Genomic DNA, 26234 nt, shown 5'->3' with positions numbered 1-26234 from the left:
GTGGAGAAATTATTTGCAAGCACTCATCAGATGCGTTTTTAAACCCACTCTCTACACAAACCGTCTTCAAATCTTGAAGGTTCTTCTGCAGATTTCTTCCATGAATTCTGATCTTCAGTACTTTCCATAGACTGTCAGTTGTATTCAAGTCAGGTTATTGGACCATTCTAGTTGTTTTGCTTTTCTTCCTTTATTGAACCTAAATCGTTTCCTCATTCGTTCTGCTCCAGAATAATAAAGCCCTCTGGATCAGATGTTACAGTCATCCTGAAGAAAGGTTTGTGAACTGGATAAAGGATCTCCAACATCAGCACTTTAATGCTACATTAATGTTAAAAAACTCAGCCACTTAGGATATATTACATATGCACAACCTAACTTTGCAAAACTGACTTTTCTCTGCTTAATGACCAGTGCATCACCTCCACCTATTGCTTTAGTTTAACAGCACTATAAAAAGGTAGGATACTTGACAAATGAAACACTGAAGAGTCAAAAAATGACTCCTTTTCAGCTGCCACTGTAGCCAGATGACTTTAAAGGAGAGATATTTGGTATTTTTACCACATTGCTCCAGTAAACAAGTGCTTGTTACACGAAGAAACAGCAACAATCATTTTTACCAGAGCATACTGCTTGTCTCTCCGTGTCTGCCTTACATTTCCTCTCCATGTTATGCATCTGTAACTGTGCACACGTGTTTGTACAGCCGAGTGGCGCTCAAGCTGTTCTTCTACTTAATAAACCACATTGTTTTGTCAGACTCTCACCAAGAGAGGGAAAAGATCGGCTTATAATTTATTCTGTTTGAAAAGAGATGCAGAGATTCATTAATGTTTCAAAAGGTGGCAACACGGGTTTTATTCCTTGTTTTAGGTGGTTATATTTCCCCCATTTTGGGCGGTTGATGAAGCTTTAGTCATGCATACGTGAAAACCAAAGCTTATATGTAAAAACCAAGCACTTCCACAAAGATTCAAATATTCAAATTAATAAACGGATATCCTGAACTGAAAAAGGGGCAGCTTCTCAAGAAAGAGGAAGACTGATTTCAGTTCAGACTTCCTGCAGCTATCAGATATTCTGGTAATCACTTTTTCGAATAAACCAAAGATTAGTGAAGCAGTCACATGCAGATGTGCACATATGCCAGGATATGAGACCTTTTTTGTGGGACTAGTTACTTGTACCCAGAAGAGTGGACTTGGACTTCATGACTTGACTCGAATCAGACTCCCAACAGATTTCAGACCTCAGAGGAACCTTTCTGGTCATTTTTCAGACTTGAAACGTATTGTAAATCGCTAAGCAAAAACAGAACACATTAAAATTGAATCAATCAATCAACCAACGTTGATACAAAAACATGCTTTTTTTATTTCTCTGTGTTTTTATGATGTAACACAACAAACTGACTGCTGCACTACAGTTTTAATAATATGTGTCAGTATCATAATGCTTGGACAACTAAGTATTTACTGCAGTGGTCATTTTTATTAAAAGTTTGAGAATAATTGCTCTAAAGAATGTAGACCCTCATCCTAACTATCATTTGCCTATCTAGTGTTTTCCCTGACAGACAGAGGTTGAAAGCAACTCTGCTGTACATGTAAGTGCAGTTCAGCCTTCCTGTTATCTGCTCACTCTCTTCTTATAAGTCGCAGTTTGAATTAGTAGTCAACATTCTTCTGTAGAAAACGGGTTTCGTTTTAGGAGCCGTTTCTTACAGCTTTTGTTGTACGTTGAACTTGAGAATGTAGTTGTTGGCGCTTAAATATGGTGCAATCACTGGTGGCAAAATTGTTTTTGGGTGTTCGACCGGTCAGTCAAGCTGGATATCATCATATTCTGGTCAAAACTGATTTCTTGGTGCATCCCGAAACATTTTGGTCTTTTTCTTTTATGACGACCACTTAGCAGTACATAATCAGGTGGATTTAACTGAATTACCTTCAACGGTGTGTTACTGAAGTTACGGGATAAAAGTTTAAACTAGATCTGAAATCCTTTGGAAAGCAGAATTTAAATGTTCAATTACAAAGAACCCAAGATCACAATTAAGACTGATTAGAGAGTAAGAAAAGTCTTGGAGAGGTTTTAAATAGTTGACTTCGTGTGTGATACATTTCATTTTAGAAAATAAAGGTAAATTAACTACTTGATATCCCTAAAAACCCTTACAAACACTTGAAGTGCTCATAGGTAAAGAACTGGAGGTGGTTCAGTCCTATGATGGTCGTTTCATACAATCTCCTATGCTTGGATCACTTGACAAGAATCAATTTGCATACTAATGCTTTGCGCAGGGTAAGGTCACATCACAACCAAGGTTATCACAACTACAGTAGCCTCAAATATCAATGGTTTTCAGAGCAACGCCTGATTTATGCTCACTGACAGAATAGAGGGATATATTTCAATATTTGGTAGAGCACTGAAATGAATAAAACAAGCACCAACTTGTTTATTTACTTCAGCAGTCCTGCTGCTTTCTCCATGGGTGCGGCTGGCTTTGTGGGGAACGCAGGTGTTTCTTTTGGACGGGGCTGTGTGTGGTTCTGTTTGCAGGGTTCGCTCACTGTGATGTTACTGTAGTGTTAACATTTAAAAGCAGCCAGGGGAGCTGTGCTGAGCTTTTAAAAAGAACCAATTCTTACCTCTGCTGCTGACATTTCTGACCTTGGACCATTACCAGTCCAGCAAACAGACGGCTTGGCGTGCACATTCTGAACAGACCAAGCTTGGTTCACGTGTATAAACGGACCCACTGCTGCAGCGCACGCACACATCCAAAAAGCATGCGCAGAAAGAAACACTAAAGAGCAAAGGCTCCTTTTACCTTTACGACACTTTGTCTTCAATGAAAAAAATTTTAAAAATGGAAAATGCCTTAAAGTCCTCCTAAATCTTGCATGAGTTGAACAGAATCTCTGCCATGTTTTATAATTCATAATTGTTGAACTCTGATGAGCCACTACTGGCAGGCACTGTGTGTGGCTTCAGCCCGTTTACCTCACCTGTGTTTATGCAGGATCTGGGTTTCACTGACCCAAAGCTGATATTTGCACATAGTGATTTAATGTCATCTTGATGTGACCGTTTTTCTGGAGAGAGATTAAACCTAATCCAGGGCTGAAAATAATCTATGATGATAAATGCCAACACATCAAGGTGAGGTGGTTTGGTTACATTACCAAAGCCCGTGTCATGGTCCAGAGGCTTGCTCAACAGCAATAAAAAAGCATTTTCTGTTATATGAGAGAACAAGTCTTTAATTATCAGTCTTCCGATCTCTCCTTTCTAAACATTCAAAAGGTCCGCTATCTGATGAAGCTTTTCTGAACATTTCTGAACGTATTAGAAGGTTTTTTTACTCTGCAGAATTATTCAAATTAAAAAATAGTTAACTACCAGGCCTTTAAATTCGCCCTGTGCATCTTTGTGGGACAGCAACACAGACGTTGCAGGTCATTGCAAATGAAACCGCAAAAAAAACGATGCTGGTTGAGTTATTTGTGTTTTACAGGGTAAAACATGTACACTGCAAAATAAAAAGCCAAAGACAAAAAAATAGAAGTCTATTTAAGGTAAATACGAGATTAATTATGTAGCAATTATGATAGAAAATGTATCAGTTTGCTTAAAGAAAAAAAATCTTACATGACAATGTATGGTGAAAATATTTTAAATGTTTCTGTCTGTACAAAAATTAATTGAATACATAGCTATGAAATACTTCGAATAAAAAAATACTTGTCCATTTATAACAAAAAAGGAAAACTTTAAGTTCCTAATTAATAAAAACACAAGTCTGTTTATGGTATAAAACACTTAAACATGTTTTTCATGTAGTTAATATCCAGGTTCTTTCTTTCCCAGATGAACTTTATTGAGCAAAATCCACCATGAATGGGAATTATTGCTTTGAAACTGCGAAACACTGCAGTTTTACAAAAGTGGTTTCATACAGTGCCTTTTATTCATTTCTCGGTTTAATGAAGCACTTTTTTACGTCTCAATGCACACACACAAGCTTGGAGGTCTGCCTTATTGTATAAATGTGATGTTAAATTGCTTGTTCTACCTGGAAAACTAGCAGAACTAATACTACAGCATTTATACACATTTTTCAAGCCTAAATTCCTTACTTTCGGAGGTCCTTTTAGCCCTTTTTCAAATTATAAATAAAAAGCTCCCTCTGCATTTAAGGCAAAAATGTCTTCAGTGGTCAGGCTTTACATCTAGAATCAGGAAAAACCCACAAACAGGAACTAAATCAGGGGTTCTCAAACTTAATGTTCAAAGGTCTAAATCTGATTTTACCCTCTAGTGATGAGGAATATCCCCTTTATCAAGTTTGCTAAGAGGTGGCACGCAGAAGTAATGGCATTTTATACCTAAATCGTTTGTGAACCTAAACTGCCATAAAGCCATAGAGGTGGCTTTGTAGCATTTTCTAGACTAACAGATAAATGACTTTGCTTCTCATATGTTTCAGAATATCTTTAGATCGGGCCATGTTGTGTTGCTTTTTGAGTCTTTTACCCTACTTCATGCTGTCCAGCGGGTTCTACTGACATGATTTCTTGATTCTACCGGTCTGGCAGTCTTTATGTTTCACCTGCCACACCCAGGCCTAATCTAACTATCCAGAAAACATGCTTAATCAATTAATTCACGATTAAACAAGGGGGCAGTTACAATCTATCACGTGGTTTGCATAGATTTTTTTTTGTTATTAAAAAGCCATTATCATGTGGAAACTCCATGTATTTAATCAGGGTTTTCTTGTCTGATATTAAAACTTGTTTGATGACCTGAAACATTTAAGTGTGACAAAAAAGCAAAAACAAAGGAAATCTGGGAGGGGTAAATACTTTTACACAGCACTGAACAACTTTAAATTTATAAATCCACATTGGTATTTTGTTTTTGTGTCTTTTAGCAAGACACCAAAGCTTTATGCCACCATCAATAGGCAGAAAGATACAACAGAAGAAACCTGTTAAGAGACAAACACTTTTTACAACACATATGGGTTCTTGTTAGTAATGTTTGCTTTTACGACCTTGATTTAAAGGACTGCTGTTATTTAATGATAACCCACAACAGAGCAACAATAGTTTCAGTCAATTCTTCCCAGTCAGACAGACCAGAAAATCTCCAATAAAGAAAGGCTGCTTCTAATGTAACAAAACACAACAGGCTGCCACTCATTTAGACAGACGTTTATTAGAAGAGTTAATCGCAGGTTTATTGTCGTATTGTTTTCACAATTCCAGATTAGCTAAATTAAATATTCAGTCAGAGGGGATGTCGGAAGTGTTTGTTTAAATATTCATAAATATCTCTTTGCAGCATGAAGAACCTAACCACTTTACAGGCAAAAAGAGATTAAATTTAATTAATTGCAAGTGGAGTGGGACTTTTAAGTTCATCAACACAACCAAATTACAAACAGAAAGTGTTGCAATGAAATGGAAACCGTTCAAAATTTAAATCCACTCCCTGTCCAGAATGTCTCTAAAATAAAGTGTTTGCTGTGTTTGAAGCAGAGACGTCTGTAAATCTGTCTTCATTCATCAGGAAACAAGGACAACATGTTGTCCACCTCTTTATACTTTATACCCAGTAAAAATCTCATCATATCCTCCTGGCCTTTGAAAGCATGTGTTGAGCCTGCAGCCTTCGATTTAAAGCACCACCATCTTTATCAAATCACACGTAAACGACACCAGGCCACTACAAAGTAACTTCACACAAAACAGAAACATCACAGAGGCGTAAATTACCCAGTTCTGTGAACCGTTTCAGTTCTCCTTTTAGTAAATGCAGAACCATGAATTTAATATATCAAAAGCACAGAGACTGCGTTGAACATTAAGTTCATGGTGTGAGATGCAGCTCTCAGCCTAATGCATGTTATATTGCTTCATCAAGATTGCCTGGTCATTTTTCTGCCCTTCAGTAAAGAAGTTATATAAAAAAACATAAATCCACACAATCTGCCTCTGGATAAAGATCTGAGGTGTGAGTTCAGATCGAAGCACTTGATTTTAGAGGTTTGGCACATTTTGAACTGACTAAATGTTATTTTATAAAACACCATATTGTCCAGTTAAGATCTGACTCACTGGTGCTTACTGCATGTAGAGATGCTGAATATCTATGTACTAAAATAGCAGACAGACTTCAAGACAACCAGAGGCTCCTTTATGCTTGTCAGTGCAACTAAAAATGTTTTGGTTTTTTACCCTGATAGGGTAGTATATGAACAATACAGTGCAAAGGTTTTAAACCACCCCTATCGGGCGACTGTGGCGATGGTGCTAGAGATCATTGAGCTCAGAGATGATTGTTTTAGTATCATTCAGATACTGAAACATGAAATAGGTAAAGAAGCAGCCAAAGTTCAAAGAAAACCTTGGAAGACCTTCAGCAAACCTAAAGAACTGTTGAGCAAGACCACTTTAAAAGACCAGGCTCTTCGGAAGGTAAAATAAAGAAATTCTGCATGTCTGAAGATTTTTCTAAAGTATATACAGGTCCTTCTCAAAATATTAGCATATTGTGATAAAGTTCATTATTTTCCATAATGTCATGATGAAAATTTTACATTCATATAATTTAGATTCATTGCACACTAACTGAAATATTTCAGGTCTTTTATTGTCTTAATACGGATGATGTTGGCATACAGCTCATGAAAACCCAAAATTCCTATCTCACAAAATTAGCATATCATTAAAAGGGTCTCTAAACGAGCTATGAACCTAATCATCTGAATCAACGAGTTAACTCTAAACACCTGCAAAAGATTCCTGAGGCCTTTAAAACTCCCAGCCTGGTTCATCACTCAAAACCCCAATCATGGGTAAGACTGCCGACCTGACTGCTGTCCAGAAGGCCACTATTGACACCCTCAAGCAAGAGGGTAAGACACAGAAAGACATTTCTGAACGAATAGGCTGTTCCCAGAGTGCTGTATCAAGGCACCTCAGTGGGAAGTCTGTGGGAAGGAAAAAGTGTGGCAGAAAACGCTGCACAACGAGAAGAGGTGACCGGACCCTGAGGAAGATTGTGGAGAAGGGCCGATTCCAGACCTTGGGGGACCTGCGGAAGCAGTGGACTGAGTCTGGAGTAGAAACATCCAGAGCCACCGTGCACAGGCGTGTGCAGGAAATGGACTACAGGTGCCGCATTCCCCAGGTCAAGCCACTTTTGAACCAGAAACAGCGGCAGAAGCGCCTGACCTGGGCTACAGAGAAGCAGCACTGGACTGTTGCTCAGTGGTCCAAAGTACTTTTTTCGGATGAAAGCAAATTCTGCATGTCATTTGGAAATCAAGGTGCCAGAGTCTGGAGGAAGACTGGGGAGAAGGAAATGCCAAAATGCCAGAAGTCCAGTGTCAAGTACCCACAGTCAGTGATGGTCTGGGGTGCCGTGTCAGCTGCTGGTGTTGGTCCACTGTGTTTTATCAAGGGCAGGGTCAATGCAGCTAGCTATCAGGAGATTTTGGAGCACTTCATGCTTCCATCTGCTGAAAAGCTTTATGGAGATGAAGATTTCATTTTTCAGCACGACCTGGCACCTGCTCACAGTGTCAAAACCACTGGTAAATGGTTTACTGACCATGGTATCACTGTGCTCATTTGGCCTGCCAACTCTCCTGACCTGAACCCCATAGAGAATCTGTGGGATATTGTGAAGAGAACGTTGAGAGACTCAAGACCCAACACTCTGGATGAGCTAAAGGCCGCTATCGAAGCATCCTGGGCCTCCATAAGACCTCAGCAGTGCCACAGGCTGATTGCCTCCATGCCACGCCGCATTGAAGCAGTCATTTCTGCCAAAGGATTCCCGACCAAGTATTGAGTGCATAACTGTACATGATTATTTGAAGGTTGACGTTTTTTGTATTAAAACACTTTTCTTTTATTGGTCGGATGAAATATGCTAATTTTGTGAGATAGGAATTTTGGGTTTTCATGAGCTGTATGCCACAATCATCCGTATTAAGACAATAAAAGACCTGAAATATTTCAGTTAGTGTGCAATGAATCTAAAATATAGGAATGTTAAATTTTCATCATGACATTATGGAAAATAATGAACTTTATCACAATATGCTAATATTTTGAGAAGGACCTGTATTTGATATATTAAAGCCCACAGAGAGCTGATTTTTGTTAGGATGAAAAAAAAAATGTTTTCCATAATAAGCTCATGTAAGTCAATGCAGACAAGGTTAATTATACTGGTCCAATACAGTCAAAGTTAAGAAATAAAATATTTTCCCAAAATACCTCCTAGATTAGAGAGTCATTACTAATTAAAGCGCATACAGAGCCGGACTAATGTCGCACTAATCAATGAGAACATGAATTCAGTTAAATCTTTAAAAAACTGAATGTTTTTCTCCATCTACAAGATCTCTCTCCTTTTAGATCTTGCGTTACCATGTAAGAGCCCATGTCTATTCTCTGTACTAAGATTCATCTTGTTTGTCTGCAGGATTCAACTCCCATGTCATTTCAGGACTGACTGACACGAGATGTCAGTTTGAAGAAAAGCTCCCTGCACGACGCTTCGGAGTCTTGCCACATGGCTTCTCTATCAAAGTCGAGAAAAAGCACTTCTGACAGCAAATAAAGCCGAAAAAGCTTTTTACGTCTGTTTGATGTCTGACACATGAAAACTGAACACCACATTCAAAAGAAAATCAGGAGGAAAAAAAAAATCCAGTTATTGCTCTCATTAATATTTAAAACGCAGCCGGCTATGATTTTCCTCCTCAGCTCTGAAAAGGCATTAGGATTCCTTTACTATGCCATTACAGAACTAACAGTTTAGAAGCCACATATTTGGAAATAATAAGAGTAAAATAATTTACAGTTATACAAAAAAAGCATTTGTCCCCTTACAGATTTCTTCTGCATTTACTTTTTTGTCACATGTTTCAGATCAGACAAGTATTTCAGACAAAAAAAACCTGAGAAAAGACTGTAGAATAAAAAAAAAATCCCATCAATAGAACCAGTCTGACAACATGAAGTAGGCAAACACATCTCAAAACAGCTGGCCCCAACCTAAAAACATTAAAGGACAGATGAGAAACAAAGTAATTAACATTTATCACATGGCCAATTCTAAGGCTTTTGGACTCTAGATTACCACAGTGAGTCATTATCCTGCCAAAATTACTATAAGAATGCATCAAGGACTCGTCCAAGAGGTCACAAAAGAACCAAGACCAATATGTATTCTTTATTTAAGGTCAGGGTTCAAGATTCAACAGTAAGAGAGAGACTGGACAAAATTAGCCTGGATAGGAGAGTTCCAAGGTAAAACAATTGCTAACCCAAAAATACACAAATGACCATCCCGTCCCCTCAAAGGCCAAACTTGCAACCAATTGAGATGCTGTGGAATGACCTTAAACAGTATGTCAAGGGTCGAAAACCTTCCAATGAGGCTGAATTAAAACCATTGGTTCAAACAGTTATTAGGTTTAGGGGGTAGTAATATTTTCACAAAGAGCCAGGTTGGTTTGGATGGCTTTTTTTTCTCTTAATGAATGAAATCCTCATTTGAAAACTGCTTTTTGTATTTACTCAGGGTTTTATTTATTAAAATGAGTTTGCTGATCCTAAACATTTAAGCGTGACAACAGCAAAAACAGAAGAAACCTTTAAGAGGGCAAACACTTTCACACCACTATACATTATGATGGTTAACTTATCTTAGGGACTATGACAAGTGTTTAACCTTTATAAATGTCTGGAAGAAACGGGACAGTGACAGGGGCCCAATCCGGGTTGCCAAAGATTCAGATTACGAGCTGGCAGCTGCCTTTCAGATTGTGATCCAAAGTCCTTAGGTTTAATACTTTAAATGGTATATTTCATAAATTTTACTACTTTTTTTCCCCCAGGTCTGTTCAGGCTTGCAGCTTGGACATCTAACAAACCGGCACCTCACCAAGGGAGTCAGAAGCACTCTAACATGAGAGCCCAGACTGCCTGTAATTCAACAAAATGGTGACCGAATGCTTGTCACAAAACTTGTAATTGAGAAAACAATATTTTTGGCAGCATACGAATAGACATACTTCCCCAATTCTGACCAGCATTATCACTCTATTGGGTCAACACTGCTGTTTCTTCAAACAATAGAATGTATAAAACATATCAGTGAATGAAAGCACCTAAAAGTTTGATATTTCAAAATATAATCACCTCATGTTTTACCTCATGTTTCATGAGGGTTTATGGCAAGGGTTCCTAATCGATGGGTCAAGTGGATTAAATAAATAAAATATTGATTTCTGTTATAGTGGCAATGAGAACATGACATATTTGAAATACCAGAAGCATCCGTGTGCTTCTGTTGGTCCCTCAGTTACTTTTCACACAATAACATGTTAGGCCCAAGAATGGCACATCAAGAAAATGATAAAAGTAAACCAGAGTAAAAATCACAAAAGCGCCACACATTTAAAACGGTTACATTTTAGATTTTTCTTTTTAAACACCCTAACATTTCTGTCAATGCCTCGTATCGACAATCCCCATGTACATTAACAGACCTCCATGTTATTAACCATGTAGTGCAAATGTGACCACAGTTTAAAAGTTCATAATCCAGTGTGAGCCATCAGCTTCAGCTTCCAGAACCAACTAAAGCGGATTTACTATATGAAGACGATCACCTTACTTCAAAAGTCCTCGAATATCCGTTAAATGCAAACATTCCTTAACAGCTATTAATAATAATTATTTAAAAATTGCACTAATTATAAAACTGCCAGATTTAGCCAGGTTTATTTGAATCCATGGAGTTTAGCAGACGGATGAATATGATGTGAAAATAAATTACATTTGAAGAAAAATGTAAACTAACAAAATATGCAGACACAATAAAGCATATGAAAAGACAACACAGCGACTCCAAATGACCCTCTATTTGTAACTTCTATCCCTCTTTTAAAAACAAGCAACATCTTTTATTTTAGACTGAATTCTCTAATTCTCTTTTTTTAATTTTCCAAAAATGCTGCCATGATCAAACTAGAAAATGTTTCTTTGATGATTCTAATGTGATCCTAATGGTTTGCCATGTTCGTATTCATCTTAAATATCACTTCCAGGATTGTTTTCCATGCTGTTGCGTGGGGAAGGGGTTAAATGTGGGGTAAATGTTGATAAGTGATCGTCAGTCCTTCCTAATACTTTCCTACACTGTACCTTCCTATGCAGTGTATAGGACAGACGGACAAATGCAGTTAGTGTGGAAAGGACAATTAGAAACACCAACTGGGAATTTGATTTAAGTTGTAACTGCCACAGAGAAGCAGGGCTCCATCTCCTGCAGCAAGGGAGAAACTTGATGAAGGTTTAATGTTCTTCTGGTTTATAAATGCAAACCACAGACCCAGATGCTACCACCTGCTTGGCAATGAAATGCACAGATAGTTGAGAATAGCTGAAATTCTCAGAAGAAATAAACTCCCTATTAGCATTTAATAGCATTTCCCTGCAGCCTCAAAACCTCATTTAAATACACAAACTCTATCAGCAGATTATAAAGTTAACCAAGTGTAGCTTCTTAATTCTGCTGCACGTTATCCAAACAACAGCAAGGCTGCCTTTAAGACATCAAATCAATGCTATTGTCTCAAACTACCTGCCTAGAAGAGATTTCATGCTTAATTTCCATTTGTAATCTAAAGGATAATGTGGAAACTTTACTTAATTTCTTTTTCTGTAATTACCGTTTAGCATTATCTTGTGTTAGCGCTGGCTGGAAATCCAACCTTCAACACAAACAGGGCTGTGCCACCAAGATAAAGAACACGATACCTTGTTGACTTCCTGGATTTCTCGCCTCTCCTCGCTGGTGAGGTGGCTCTGCCCGCCCGAACGATCCTCGTGTTTGGAGCCGTCATCCTCCACAAAGGGTATCAGTTGCTGAAAAGGAGACGACAAACAAAAGTGTGGCTGTATTATTTACTGTAAGCAAGGCAACGGAGCTCAGATAACTGATGGGAATAAATCTACACTGTTAAGGTTTCATATTTATTGTAATAAAATCTGTTTTCAAACAATCTGGGTCTAATCCTGAATTCTGCCGTTTTATTCCCCTCACACATTGAACATTTTAGACCTATTCTCATGTAAAGTTTAGATTTTCGTGTGCTTTCAACTCACTTTCTTTTTTTTTTTAGATACATTGCATGTTTTCTACTTTGGTTTCCATGAAACAACAGAAAAAGGAGGATCCGGTGGAAGCTCTCAAACTCAGGCAGAGTCTGATTCGCCTCTCTGTGAGAGAAGAGCGACGGAAGGAGACAGCGAGTGAGAGTTTAATTCATTTTTAAATGCTGTGTGTGCTTGACCTTGTCTGCTTGACACCACCGAGAGGCTGATGTGCAAGAGATTTCAGGCTATGGCAGCACTCTGGGTCGCGGCCTGCTTTCTTACGTCACATTGCCCCCTGGTGGTCACTGCAACGATGGAAGGCGAGAAGGAAGTTTCCTGCACTCTTTCTAAAGTAAAATGTGTAAACTTAAACTAACAAACTACATGATCACACCTTTTACTGTAGGGGGAAATCATGCCAATTTATATTCCTTAGACGGTTCCAGTGAAGATTTTACCTACAGTCATCATGAATGTCATTATTTGGTGCTGTTCTTTGATTCTTTTCCTAGACAGATTATACAAATAACATCAATGATTTATTAAAATAATAATTGGGTGCACAAGTTTGGTTTATGTTGGTTTTCTGTAATTACAAAGGGTCTAAAATACAGGTGAAAATATAACATTTGTTAAAACGTTCCTGAGCAATTTGCAGAAAAAAACATTTGTCGCTATGAACAGGCTTCTGGCATCATCCAGTTGATTATTTGACGTCTAAACTAGTCAAACATCCAGTTTTTAGGCATAGTCCACAAATTTCTTAACATGGTTTGGGATGACAACATTCCAGAGTCTTCACGTTAGCCAGCTTTAGCTATTCCAAAGACGGTTCTGATATGCGTTTGGGTTCATACTATCCTCCTGAAACAGAAAGTGCTGGCAAAGTTCGACCATCTAGCTGCTGATTTGAGGTGAATTTAAACATTTTGGTCCTTTTTCATTATTCCATCCACTTTGTGCAATGCACCAGTATCAATGGAAGCAAAACCGCCCTGCAGCGTAATACCACCACCATGCTAGACTACATATATTCTAGTAGTCATTACCAAAACAGCTCCATCTTTGTCATGAACAAACATGTTTTGACTATGGGACCTAGAACTTATATTTCTACAACTTCTATTTACTTTGACCATTTTAATTTGTGAGCACTTCACCCGTTGATGAGTGATAACTTCTCCCACAGCAGATGACGTCTTGCTTGGCTTCAAACAGCAGGAGAAGTCTTTCACCCTGAATTAAAAGCTGGGACTTTTAGCAATACATCTACAGCTTCGGTCAGGATTAAAACCCGGTGTTTCAACCTTAATCTTGTGATCATTTCACAGGGATTACACTCTGAAACTGTACTATAGTCACTTCCAAGTCAGTCAAAGATTGTAACATTCATAAATTCACAGTAAAGCATATGTGACGTGTCGCAAAAGTGCAGCAGGGCCTCGTTTCTTAAAAATCTGTTATTGATTCACAGGGATGTGGTCGTTTTTATTTGTTGCTTCAGAACCGAAATGGTTTAGAACTAAAAGATTACTTTAAGTGAACAACTTACTCCCTCTTTCATCAGAGACAATGATTCAAAATCGAATGCGGTTTAAGTTAAGAGAACCATTAAACTGATATGTCTGAACTATAATGCAGAAGAGAATTCAACTTATTTGAAACTCTTACTGTCCCTCCGCAAAACTCCATCCAAAACTTCCTGGTAAATGACATAACTATGACAAAGCTACCTCTCTTTCTTGGGTACATTTCTACCCTGGTAACTTTTTTCCACATTCAAATGCCAGAGGGACACTCTCATGGTTCCTCAAAAAGATTCCTGTAGTGGAAATGTGTCTAAGGACCATAAAACCTACTTAGGGTTGCTCCACAATACATTTAAGCTGCAAATCATCCAGCCTGGAAAAATTACAGTTCAGAAAGATCATTACGAGCCCAAAATTAATATCATGATGAGGGTATGAAAACTACTGCTTGGATCGGTGTACTATGAATGTGAGTTTATATAAATAAAAGCAGAAATGTTCCTGTAAGACTAAAGTTGCTGCTGTCAAAGAAACTTACTAGTGTTGCTCTCCAAAACAAAGACACTCGTAGCAGACAGGATCAGGTTGGAGAACCTCCAAACAAATTATGAGATAAAAAAGAAAAATGGTCGAAAAACACTTTCACTCAATTATGGATAACTTTATTATAAATTCCCCAAAGTTCTTGGTAATTTTCAGTTTCGCCTGAAGCTGTGCAGCTGCTTGTACTACACTATGATTTAAGCGATCAAAGCAATAACCAGAGCAAAAGTGGGTTTAAAGCCAACCTAAAGTAAGAGAGGGCAAAATGTCAAAGTGTCAGGGGAGGGGGTGGGATATGAGTATATTTGAAGAAAGAAGTGAAACATTTGAACCATCTGGGCATCAACCACACCAAAAAGGGAAGAATGAAGCAAAACCTTCAGTCCTGGAAGTTTCCTGGGAAAGCTGAAGTCTAAACTGTAATCTTAAAAGAAGAAAAGACAGCATTAACATTATGCAGGACATTAAACCGAACTACGAGCTGTATCACAAGAAAACTTCCAATAGGAAACACTAAAGCTTTTTTCATCAGATCATTTGATTGCAAAGCCAGTCGACATATCGAATCCCGAGGGGAGCAGGCGGAGTTTGGTGAGGACAGAAAGGAAAATACAATGTGCAGAGTACAGCTGGGAAAAGATGGATGCAGAGAGCATCGTGCATGTGAGTCAGAGTAAATGTATGTGCGAGAAAGTGCCTATGTGAGTCATAACCTCTGCCTCCTCTACAGAAAGATGGATGTGGTTTCCAGCCTGGCAGAGAGGAATGAGCTAATGAAGTTCTCCAGGTTGCCTCGGTGAGACAAGAGGAAAAGGGCAGAAGAAAAAAAACAAACGCAAACAGGAAAAAAGGATCCAAGTAATAAGAAAATATCAGGGTGAACGGATAAGGAGAGAGGGAAATGAAACAGTTTGACTGTTCGCTGCAGGAAATGACAAGAGCTGTGGCAGAATTGAGCAACACTGAAATGGAAGAAGAGAGAATATATTCCTAAACCATTTTCACATTTCTTCACCTTACAACCACAGACCTAAATGTATTTATTTGAATTTTATGTGACAGACCAGCACAAAGCAGTGTATTACTGTGAAGCAGAAAGAAAATAGTTTTAGAAAGCAAAATTTGAAAAGCAATTAATTTATATGCGCTCAACCACCTTTAATTTGATTCCTTTAAATAAAATCCAGTCCAAACACTTCAGCCTTCAAAAGCCCACCTTTATGTAATTTAATCTCATTGTGGACCCGGCTGGTCAGGACATGACTGCAGAGCTAAACTTACAGGCTGGGTATGGACAACATTCATCAGAGAAGCATATAGGAGACCCATTGTAACTCTGGAGGAGCTGCAGAGATCCACAGCTCAGGTAGGAGAATCAGTTGGTAGACAACTACTAGTGACGCATTACACAAAACCTTTCTTTATGGGAGAGTAGGAAGAAAGCAGTGAGAAGTCCTGTTTGCAGTTTGCCGTAAGCCATGTAGTGGACACAGGGAACATGTGGAATAAGGGGTTCTGGTCAGATAACATTCATCTTTCTGGTTGACATGCGAAACACTGTGTGGAGGAAAATGAAAGGTTTGTACACACTCAGCAAGAACGGAGAAATAACTACAAGAAGTGGCAGGAACAAGAACATTTCCTACTGGCCAAGATATTTCACAGCTCACAAGGAACTTAAGTGCAGAACGTCTGGGAAGTACTTTCTCTGCAGTTTCCACTAATGTAGGAACTACAACAACTTTAAATTTCTGACCAATCACTCCAGAGTTGTAGGACACCAAGCAGGAAAAAGTTCTGCCCTGATGATTTGTCAAGAACTCCCAAACCAGGGCTGCAAGAAAAGTTTCTCTTCTTGCAGGGTAAGTACAGGCCTCGAGACTGGTGTTGGCAGCATCATGCTGTGGGTATTTCTGCTTTAGAAGGGACAGAATAGCTGGTAGTTGCTTATGAGAATATGGATTCAGCTAAATAAAGGACAATCCTGGAATAAAACACTTGCTACAGGTTGCAAAAGACTTGACTGAGGCAGAAGCTCACCTTGCTGTAGGACAACTCTGAACATACAGTGAGAGCCACAATGAAATAGTTTAGATCAAAGAATATTCATGTGTTAGAATGGCCTAGTCAAAGTCAAAGAGAATCTGTGGCAAGACAAACGACATAGATAATTCTCCATCCAATCTGAGTGAGCTTGAGCTATTTAGCAGTGCAATCGTTGGAAGAGGATTTAAGGGTATCAAATCAAAAGGGGGCTGACTTGTACATATGCATGCCACACTTTTCAGATTTTTTGTTGTAAAAGAAAAAAGATCAAATACAATGAATGATTCCCTTCCACTTCATAATTATGCACAACCTTGTGTTAATCAATCACAAAAATTCCAGTTTGCAGTTTTTAATGCGAAAAAGTTCAAAGTTATTACATTTTCAGGGAACTGTATGAAAAATCTTACCCGTAAAAAGAGCAAAGAAGTAGAAAACTGCTAATATTGAGCAAACAGAGGAAGAAAGATAAACTAATCACATGAAGATGGAGAATGATGGGGGGAAAAGGCTCCAACTAGCACCAGCTGGAGAGGAAAAGAGGCTGATGTGTGCACTCAGTCCAGCTGTTCATTAAACAGGTCTGCTACTAATTAGGCTGCGATGAGGTCACATTGCTCGAGTCATTGATTCCACTTCCTGTTTCAGGCAGCCAATAGCGAGCTGCTGTCAGGCTGGCAGTCGAATTTTCCCTGGGATGATAAATGACGCAGACGCTGGGCCAAAAATCAACAACCCTCAGCCCCGGACAAACACAGTGAGCTAAGTTATTGGCTGATCAGCGCCGGACTGGGTCTCCAGGGGAAATGAGCAAACATTTAAATGACGGTGGGGAAAGAACGGGGAGGTCAGATGGTAACAGCAAAGAAAAATGTCACCATCATCACAGATTTTAAATTTAGGGTTGGAAAAACAACAGGAAAAACCTGTGTTCAGAAACGATATTATTCAACTGCGACACCTGGTTGGCACACAAATTTGTTCCAATTTAGGCCTCCTCCCACATCCTCATTTATCCCCTTGTGGAAGTCTGGTGAGAAAGATTAGCTTTCAGGCAATCTTTAAAAATTGAGATGGGACTGCCACAGCCATAAATCCAATCAAACAGTGGCGTAAAGCCACGCTGCAGCGCTGCATGGCACCTTGCACAGGGGAACAGCAATCAAACCTATACTTTTAACAGCAAGACCATGTGTGTGTGATTTCACATGTGCCACAAATGTACCATAAATCTGTGTGTGAACATTCAGTGTTTCTGTGAGGGCAGAACTGAAGTGCTGTTGTTCCCGGAGGTGGCCGCTGGCCGTAATCAGCAGCATAGCTGTAAAAGACACTCTGGAGACTAACCTGCAGCCACCAATGAATCTGCTGTGAGCCCAGAAAAAGACAAGCCCAGAGGGAGATGCAGAGATAAGAGTCCTCCTGGGAAACGTCAGGTGTTTTTGTGCACAGCTCCGTTTGGGTATCCGTGTGGCCTATTTCACCTCAAACAACTTCCAAAATGTAACACTGAGTAAAAACAGCGACTGTTCAGCACATATTGGCAATGAAGACAAAATTAAACTAATATTGTATTGAATAACTGCATAAACTAATTTACAGATATTTGAGATGTTTTACATAAAACTGTATTGAAATAATAAAAATGTTATTAAGACAGTAACCATTCATCTATTAAATAATTGTAAATCATTTGTTAAAATTGTATATAATCATTTGAATATTTAATTGTTCCACATTTCCGGTGCCATAGACCACTGAGTCACAGTATCTCATCACTGATTGGACAGTTACCTGGTCTGTGTAACACAATAAACCCGCCCCCTACAGGCTTTGTCTAGGCCTGACAGATAAAACACGGGACTACGAAATTAAACCCTGAAATAATCACAAAGGCTTCAAAGATATGATTTCAAATTTTTATCAAATATTGCCACATTGACTTATTTAAGAGATAATTATTTAATGAACTGCCAATTTTGCCAATGTATAAATACAGTGAGGAAAATAAGTATTTGAACACCCTGCGACTTTGCAAGTTCTCCCACTTAGAGATCATGGAGGGGTGTGAAATTTTCATCTTAGGTGCATGTCCACAGTGAAAGACATAATCTAAAAAAACAAAATCCAGAAATCACAATGTATGATTTTTTAAATAATTTATTTAAGTGTTCCTGCTGCAAATAAGTATTTCAACACCTGTGAAAATCAATGTTAATATTTGGTACAGTAGCATTTGTTTGCAATTACAGAGGTCAACGTTTCCTGTAGTTTTTCACCAGGTTTGCACAAACTACAGCAGGGATTTTGTCCCATTCCTCCACACAGATCTTCTCCAGATCAACCAGGTTTCTGGGCTGTCGCTGAGAAACAAGGAGTTTGAGCTCCCTCCAGAGATTTTTTATAGGGTTTAGGTCTGGAGACTGGCTAGGCCACTCCAGAACCTTGATATGCTTCTTACGGAGCCACTCCTTGGTTATCCTGGCTGTGTGCTTCGGGTCATTGTCGTGTTGGAAGACCCAGCCACGACCCATCTTCAGTGCTCTGACGGAAAGAGGTTGTTCCCCAAAATCTCGCCCCAGTCATCCTCTCCTTAATACATGCAGTCATTCTCTCCCATGTGCAGAAAAACACCCCCAAAGCATGATGCTTCCACCCCCATGCTTCACAGTAGGGATGGTACTCATCATTCTTTGTCCTCCAAACACAGCGACTGGAATTAAGACCAAAAAGTTCCATTTTGGTCTCATCTGACCACAGAACCTTCTCCCACGACTCCTCTGGATCATCCAAATGGTCATGGGCAAACTTAAGACGGGCCTGGACGTGTGCAGATTTAAGCTGGGGAACCGGTGCCATCCATGACTTTAAACTATGATGTCTTAGTATAATTACCCACAGTAACCTTGGAAACAGTGGTGCCAGCTCTCTTCAGGTCATTGACCAGCTCCTCCCGTGTAGTTCTGGGCTGATTCCTCACGTTTCTTAGGATCATTGAAAAGCCACGAGGTGAGATCTTTCATGGAGCCCCAGTCCGAGGGAGATTGACAGTCATGTTTAGCTTCTTCCATTTTCTAATAATTGCTCCAACAGTTGATCTTTTTTCACCAAGCTGCTCAGCAGTTGCTCCGTTGCTCTTTCCAACCTTGTGGAGGTCTACAATTTTGTCTCTGGTGTCTTTGAACAGCTCTTTGGTCTTAGCCATGTTAGTTGTTAGAGTCTTACTGATTGTGTGGGGTGGACAGGTGTCTTTATGCAGCTAATGACCTCAAACAGGTGCTTCTAGTTTTGAATAATGAGTGGAGTGGAGGTGGACTTTTTAGAGGCGGACTAACAGGTCTTTGAGGTTTTAGATTGTGTCTCTCACCGTGGACATGCACCTAAGATGAAAATTTAAGACCCCTCCATGATTTCTAAGAACTTGCAAAGTCGCAGGGTGTTCAAATACTTATTTTCCTCACTGTATTTGTTTATAACGTTATAAACTTATTAGTGCCAAAAGTGAACTCAACTCAAAAGTGCTGCAATGCAATAATTAAATGAAATAAATAATAATTTATATTTGTCAAATACAAAATTTAATTGGAAATAAATAAATATACTTGGTAAATAATCTATCCCAGTTAGGCAGACAGACATGGTTAAGCTAAAAATTATTTATACCCCTGGCAGTTTTAGGTTTAAAAGTTCATAATCATATACCATACCAACGTTATTTATAAAACACTTCAAAACAACCACAGCCTAGGTGCTGCACAAACCTGCACACTATAAACATATAGAAATATGACATAAAGATTAAACACAATAAAACCAATTAAAACAAAAAGGTCAAGCTAAGTATTGCTGATGTTGAAAGACAAAGAACAAAAATGGGTTTTAAGGTTTTAAAAGGAGCCTCTACTATGCAGGGTTAGGGTATTCCAGTTCAGGAGCAGCAATAGAGATATTTACACACACACACACACACACAGTATCAGTTTCCATAACATCCAGAGCAGTAGATTTAAGGGAAAATAGCAACTACTAATGAAATAACTATAGGACAACATGGATTTTATCACTCCTAAATGTATCTTTCATTCATATTTATTTATAAAACTGTTTCCATATGTGAAACCCCCATGGCTTCAGGTGAAAATATACAGATAACCTCAGCAATACATGACGACACAAAGATTTGTGCATTTCACAGTTAGAAACACTTCAAAATTGTAGGGCTGTTTGGACACTTCCTAAAAAAGTAAACTGTAGATGTTTGGACATGTCACAGGCTAGAGGAACTCCAGTAATGCTCAGTTTAAGGTCAAGCTTTTTTTTAATTCTCTGTTAAAGAAACACGCTGAAGCTGAAAATCACATTTTCAGTTTTCACAGAGAGCGAAGAGTGTTTAACCGACAAGGTGTCAGTGCTTTTTTGACAATGCTGCATCAACTCACCCCTTCAACGTGTTCCCATGCACCTTCATCCTCAGTTCAGCTTCTGTTATTACGTTTGATCCAAAGGTTGGTGCATCTCAGCTACAGGGCCCAAGACCGCATCATTTCAAACAAAACGCAGGTAACAGAGGCTCCAACGCTGGTTCTAAATAATACTTTAAATTCCCAAGTTATGATGCTAATCATCTTGAATTTTTCTGGAGTTTCCCTCCTCGTCTCTTTGTTGTCTGAAGTACATCGTTTTTCAATTCAACTAGTTCAAGATGTTGGACATCCAGCCATGGGAAAAAGAAAACTCTTATTCAAGTCATGAGAAGAACTAAGGACACCCTTTCTGCTTAAATAGAATTTAAGGAGGAATGTAGCAGGCAGGTGATACTTATGAAATGTACTTAATTAACCGACCAGCAACAACTGTGCCCACCTCTACAAAAGCAGGAGTTTTGGTAGTTTTCTGCTTTGGTACAAAGGAGTTTAGGTTCACTTGGAGGAAACAAAATGGCAGATGTTTTTTGTTGAATTTTTTTCTTTTACATTAAAGAATGAAGTTGACATATCGAGAATAAAGTCAGAATTCAGTTTCGTGAATAAAGTATTAAGAATAAAATGGAAACAATGTCTAGGAGAAACTGCTGTCCTCTTGCCCAACAGGTTTCACAGTGTGTGACCACTGATGTTTATTTGCTAAAAGAGAACGCATCTCTTAGTTATTAAATCTTTTTTGAAAGTATAAAGGTTCAAGCTCATTTACACGAGGCATGGCAGTCACGGGTCTTTGCAGCAGGTCAGTATTGTCCACTCAATGCAATGTTGCTTCACATCTATTAGATATGTGTACATTGTAAATTTGTATATTCTGTAATGCAAAAACAGAACAAAAGAGCAAAGTGTACCGGAGTTAAATTCCTTGCTTGTATGCACGAACTTGGCAATAAAGCTGATTCTGATTCTGATTCTGATCAATCTGAAAATGGTTACGAGGTAATTTCTAAAGTAATTAAAGGGCATCGTCCCACAATGAGAAACATTATTCACAGTTAAGATAGTTGCAAATATTTCCAGCAGTGAACGTCCCAGTAAATTAACTCAAACATCAAGACTACGCAATGATCAGAGGAGCTGCACAAGAAAGCTCCATCTCAGACTCTACGGACCTCAGTTAGAAAGCTAAACGCTGAAGTTCAAGACAAGACAATCAGAAAAAGACCGAACAAGTCTGGATTGTTTAGAAGAGTTGAAGGAGAAAGATTGTTCTTTCCAACAAGGATATGGCTGCCTGACGTAGGTTTGCAAATGTGTATCTGAATAAGCCTGAGGACTTCTAGAACAATGTCCTTTAGACAGATGAGCCCAAATAGAACTGTTTGGAGAAAACCAAACTTCTCATACCAACCATTAACCATGGTTGTGGAGAGCTGATGATTAGGGCTTCCTTGCAAACCTTTGAGCTCACCAAGAACTTCTCAGTATAACCAAGTATACTAGAGTCAAATGTGAGGTCATCAGTTCAACGGCTGAAGCTTCACCCAAACTGGTTTATCAACAGAAAAATCATCCCAAGGTGTTGCAATGGTCCAGTCAAAGTCCAGACCTCAACCTGTCACAGTGAGACACTTAAAAGAGCTGTGTGGAAACAAATGCCTGCAAGCCTCGATGAACGGAAGCAAAGCTGTTAAAAAAATGAACCAAAATTCCTCCAGAAAAATGTGAGACAGATAAAAATGAATGAAGGCAAAATACCATCATCTAATGTTAAAAATCAAAGCTGGTAGATCTGAATTAAGACTGAGATGTACTGAGATAGAAGTTCTAAAGTCAGCTCATCTCAGATACCTGCCAAAGTTACTGAATGTAGTACTACGAGCAGGTCAAAGGTCAGAAAAAATGGTTACTTTAAATAAAGGCTTTAGCTTTGAAATTAAAAATAACAGTAAAGCTTTGATGCTAAACCAAACCATAGATACAAACATATAAATGCAAAGAAAAACAGGAAAAACTGCCCTGGTTCATTCGAGAAGGTCCCCGTTGTGAAAATTTTATTTAATCATCTCTTCAAGGGAGTCTTTGTGACTTATCTGAACGGAAAAGCTTGTCTTAACTAATTCTCACACTTCTCAGCACCACTACTTCCCTATTTTTGCTTTACTATGACAGAAAAGGCACTATGTGCACTATTTGGTCTCACCTCTGGGGGAATGGGGTCCAGCCCGGCGCAGTTCTCGTTGCATTTGTCATAGACCAGGCGCAGCTTGCGAAAAAGCACAGAAAGCATCCGTAGGTGCTCTTGAAGTTTTCCCAGCCGGTCCTGGTGGGTGTTGGGGTGGTACGTCACTCCATTAGGCAGCTGAGGAGGAGAGGACACAGTGCTGATTCATTTATCTGCACTAAAGAATAAAATAAGGCAGATCAACAGTCAGATTTCATTTAAGGATGTAAAAATTACATACATTTTAAAACGGACACAAACAAGAGAAAGTTCTCCTTTTTACTGAAGAGTGAGATTAATTAGATGCCTCAGACCTTTTAAAGCCTAGTTGATTTGTTTATTTAATGCAGCTTTACAGTAAATGTCCTCTTTCACAAGATTAAATCCCAATTCAGCAGCATCAAAAAAATGAAGTCTTCTGCCACCATTGGATGTTTTTCAGATTACTGGCATTAAACTACAATGGGTGTTAAAAGCAACAATGCATACTTTCATTCAGAGGATCAACAAGCCTCTGGGGCACCAATGTCTGATTATAAACATCCTACATGACATGAACAAACCTGCAGGGAGAACACAGAGACGGTGAAAGAGAGGCGAGACGGGAATAAAGAGAGCGGAGGAGAGAGGATACAAGAAGAATTTTTATTAGTAAGACAAAGAAACAAGTCACAACAACGTTGTTTGTGAATTCTGCTGCACAAGAAGAATGCTTGTTTGGCACCGAGGCAAACATGCAGCAGGAAGAGCGCCACAGAGGCCGATGGAGACATTCGTGTAAACTCATGCTGACCTTGACTGTGAGAAACCCGAAAAGGCTGCGTGTGAACTTCAAGAAAAACTATGCACAACTGAATAACTTACATGCATCCAGCAATGATTAACTTTAGATATCAACATGATCTCAGATAAAAGTACAGCCTTGTCTTCTTCTGACATCATCAAAAACCTTCAAACAAAATCCAAGAAAAATCAGAGGATAACAACTTGCATTCATTATGTCTGTAACACTGAGCACTCATGTGCTGTTTGTGAGAGGAAATAATAAACAATGCAAAAAAGGCAAATAATGATTTCATCTTTTATTATTTTTTCCACCCTCTCCAATCATTTCTTTACATTTGCTTTTGAATAACCCATCTAGTCTCACATAGCGAGCTCAGATCTGGGCATTTTACAAGCCACCGGCCCTAACCGGTCCGTTAAACAACCTGACGGCCTGCTGTGGTAAAAAAGAAAACCCAAAATTAGCTTCCATCCTGATTCTCTGTTTGGGAGCCACTTTAGCCCAGATTTTCAATAAAACAACAGCTAAATGTGATGTGTTTAAAATTGTTCACATCAAATCTACTGGAATAACATGGCTGACAGACAGAAAAGGATATTTTATCAACAATTAGGTGATTGCCAGAGAGTTTGGCACCTCTGTTGTCTTGGAATTGTCCACTTTCCTTGTTTTTGCTGCACAATAATGTGTCATAGTCAGGTACATAGACTAGACTGAAAAGCTGTGGAAAAACCAGCTAAAATCTAAGGAAAAACTAGATCTGAATCATCAGAAAGCCCTGTTACATACTAATCCGCACTCTGAATCCTTCAAAGCAACATAGAAATACCATAATGTGATAATGTGATTCAGATTACTAGCAGCCAGAGACAGACCTGCATGTTCCTGAGTAGCTGAAAGATCTCCATCGTCCTGAGGACAATGTCTTGGACAGTCTCCTGGCCGATGCGACACAGTGAAGACGTGTTGACATCTCGAGCAGCCTGGGTGTGCTGCTGCTGCGGTGGCGGAGGCTGACCAACAAAAGGAGGCACTAAAGGAGGGGTCGTCATGGAGACAGCAGGTCAGGATGCTGGAGGAGGAGGAGGAGGAGAAGGAGCAGCAGGTCTGGATCTGGATGGTGTCTCCTGTTGGGCTGATCAACATCAGCACACCTTTACATTCCTTTAATAATTAAAAAAAAATACCAGGACAACAGAATCCTTATTAAAAGGTTAATTGGAAACAGGGATAGCGTTTGACCTTATTAAAGTTAAAAACTGTTAAAGCACAAGCAAATCTAAAACCTTAACAGCTGTTACAAACACTGACTATTACAATATACGTTAGACATCACATATTTCAACGTTTTACATTAGTAAATATCCTTTTCATGTTAGTGTGGATTTCAAACAGCTCCTTCACACATATTCTCATAACAAGTAACGTGAAGATGTCGCTGCCTAAGCTAACTCAAACCACACAACTTCATCTTCGTTTGTTTTAGTGTGCTCAGACAGACCCGGCGCGAATATAAACTGATCGTAACAATCAACATTACTGTTTAACAACAGGTTAGATGACGTGTGATGTTACCTTTGTGGTGTTAATTTATCTCTTTCGTTGACATGGCAAGCCCTCAAACACCAACCAAGCTCCTGGCACAGCTGCTGCTAATTTTATCATAGTATCGCGAGACTACGCCGTAAATTCCCGAATAGATGCACCATGTCCCTTCTTCTTCGGCTTCCTTTTTTTAGTAGCTGTCGTCTATTTATACGTTGCTTTTTTCTGGCTCTAGTTATAGCATATAAAGTATTGTCCTTTAATATTAAAGATGGCTTCCACATTTTTTCCTACGACGGGAGAAACGGCTTCTTGAAAAAAACAGTGGGCTAAACTTGGTTTATTTGTAAAACAGAGAAACAGCGCTCCCTGCTGGTCTGATATTTATATAACCATCATTTTATTTCTATATTTAAGTTATAAAATAAAGAAAAAACAAAACTTTGCAAAAAAGAGGATGGATACATATTTTTTTATTGAAGGTTGATATTTATGGAAAAGTATGTAAAAAAAAAAAAAAAAAGCAGTTTCCAACCTACTGACTAGAAAAATAGATCTAAAAACATAGTTGGTACTTTAAGTGTCATTCTGTGACACTTAAAGTGGCAAATTTAATGCAATTATTCCATGAACAAAGTGCTAAAACCTGCATTTGTTATTATATCTATATTCTTTTTTTAATAACTGTTTCTTTATTATTTTTAGCCAAAGTCATTAGGAGCAATTATGGAAGGTCCAAAGAGCCACCTGCACCTCCAGAGCTGCAGGTTGCAGACCCCTGGTGTAACATGATAATCACCATACATGCTAGACAGCTAGACGCCAAATGCAGTTTTCCATCTACGATAACGTCTATGATAATGCCATATTGGAAGGGTCAATGTTTTTCTGTACTCACTACAGTATCTGAACAAACTTTCCTACAACCATGATTACATA

At 38.8% G+C, this 26234-nt stretch overlaps 1 protein-coding gene across 1 annotated transcript in view; it reads right to left on the bottom strand.

Annotated features, from left to right (window-relative positions):
- Positions 1-25529, bottom strand: part of med30 (mediator complex subunit 30) — a 55503-nt gene extending 29974 nt beyond the window's left edge. The window contains exons 1-4 of the mRNA XM_047384465.1: positions 25326-25529; positions 24626-24914; positions 22943-23101; positions 11862-11969 (exon numbers count right to left, since the gene is read on the bottom strand). Of these exons, the coding sequence (XP_047240421.1) occupies positions 11862-11969; positions 22943-23101; positions 24626-24802 (444 nt within the window). The 5' untranslated portion in view covers positions 24803-24914; positions 25326-25529. The remainder of the gene's footprint in view (positions 1-11861; positions 11970-22942; positions 23102-24625; positions 24915-25325) is intronic.
- Positions 25530-26234: the final 705 nt, after the last annotated feature.

Source organism: Girardinichthys multiradiatus, chromosome 13 (genome assembly GCF_021462225.1).
Source record: "Girardinichthys multiradiatus isolate DD_20200921_A chromosome 13, DD_fGirMul_XY1, whole genome shotgun sequence".
Lineage (NCBI taxonomy): Eukaryota > Metazoa > Chordata > Actinopteri > Cyprinodontiformes > Goodeidae > Girardinichthys > Girardinichthys multiradiatus.
The sequence above is the reverse complement of the archived record's forward strand: the minus strand, read 5'-3'. Positions and strand labels throughout refer to the sequence as shown.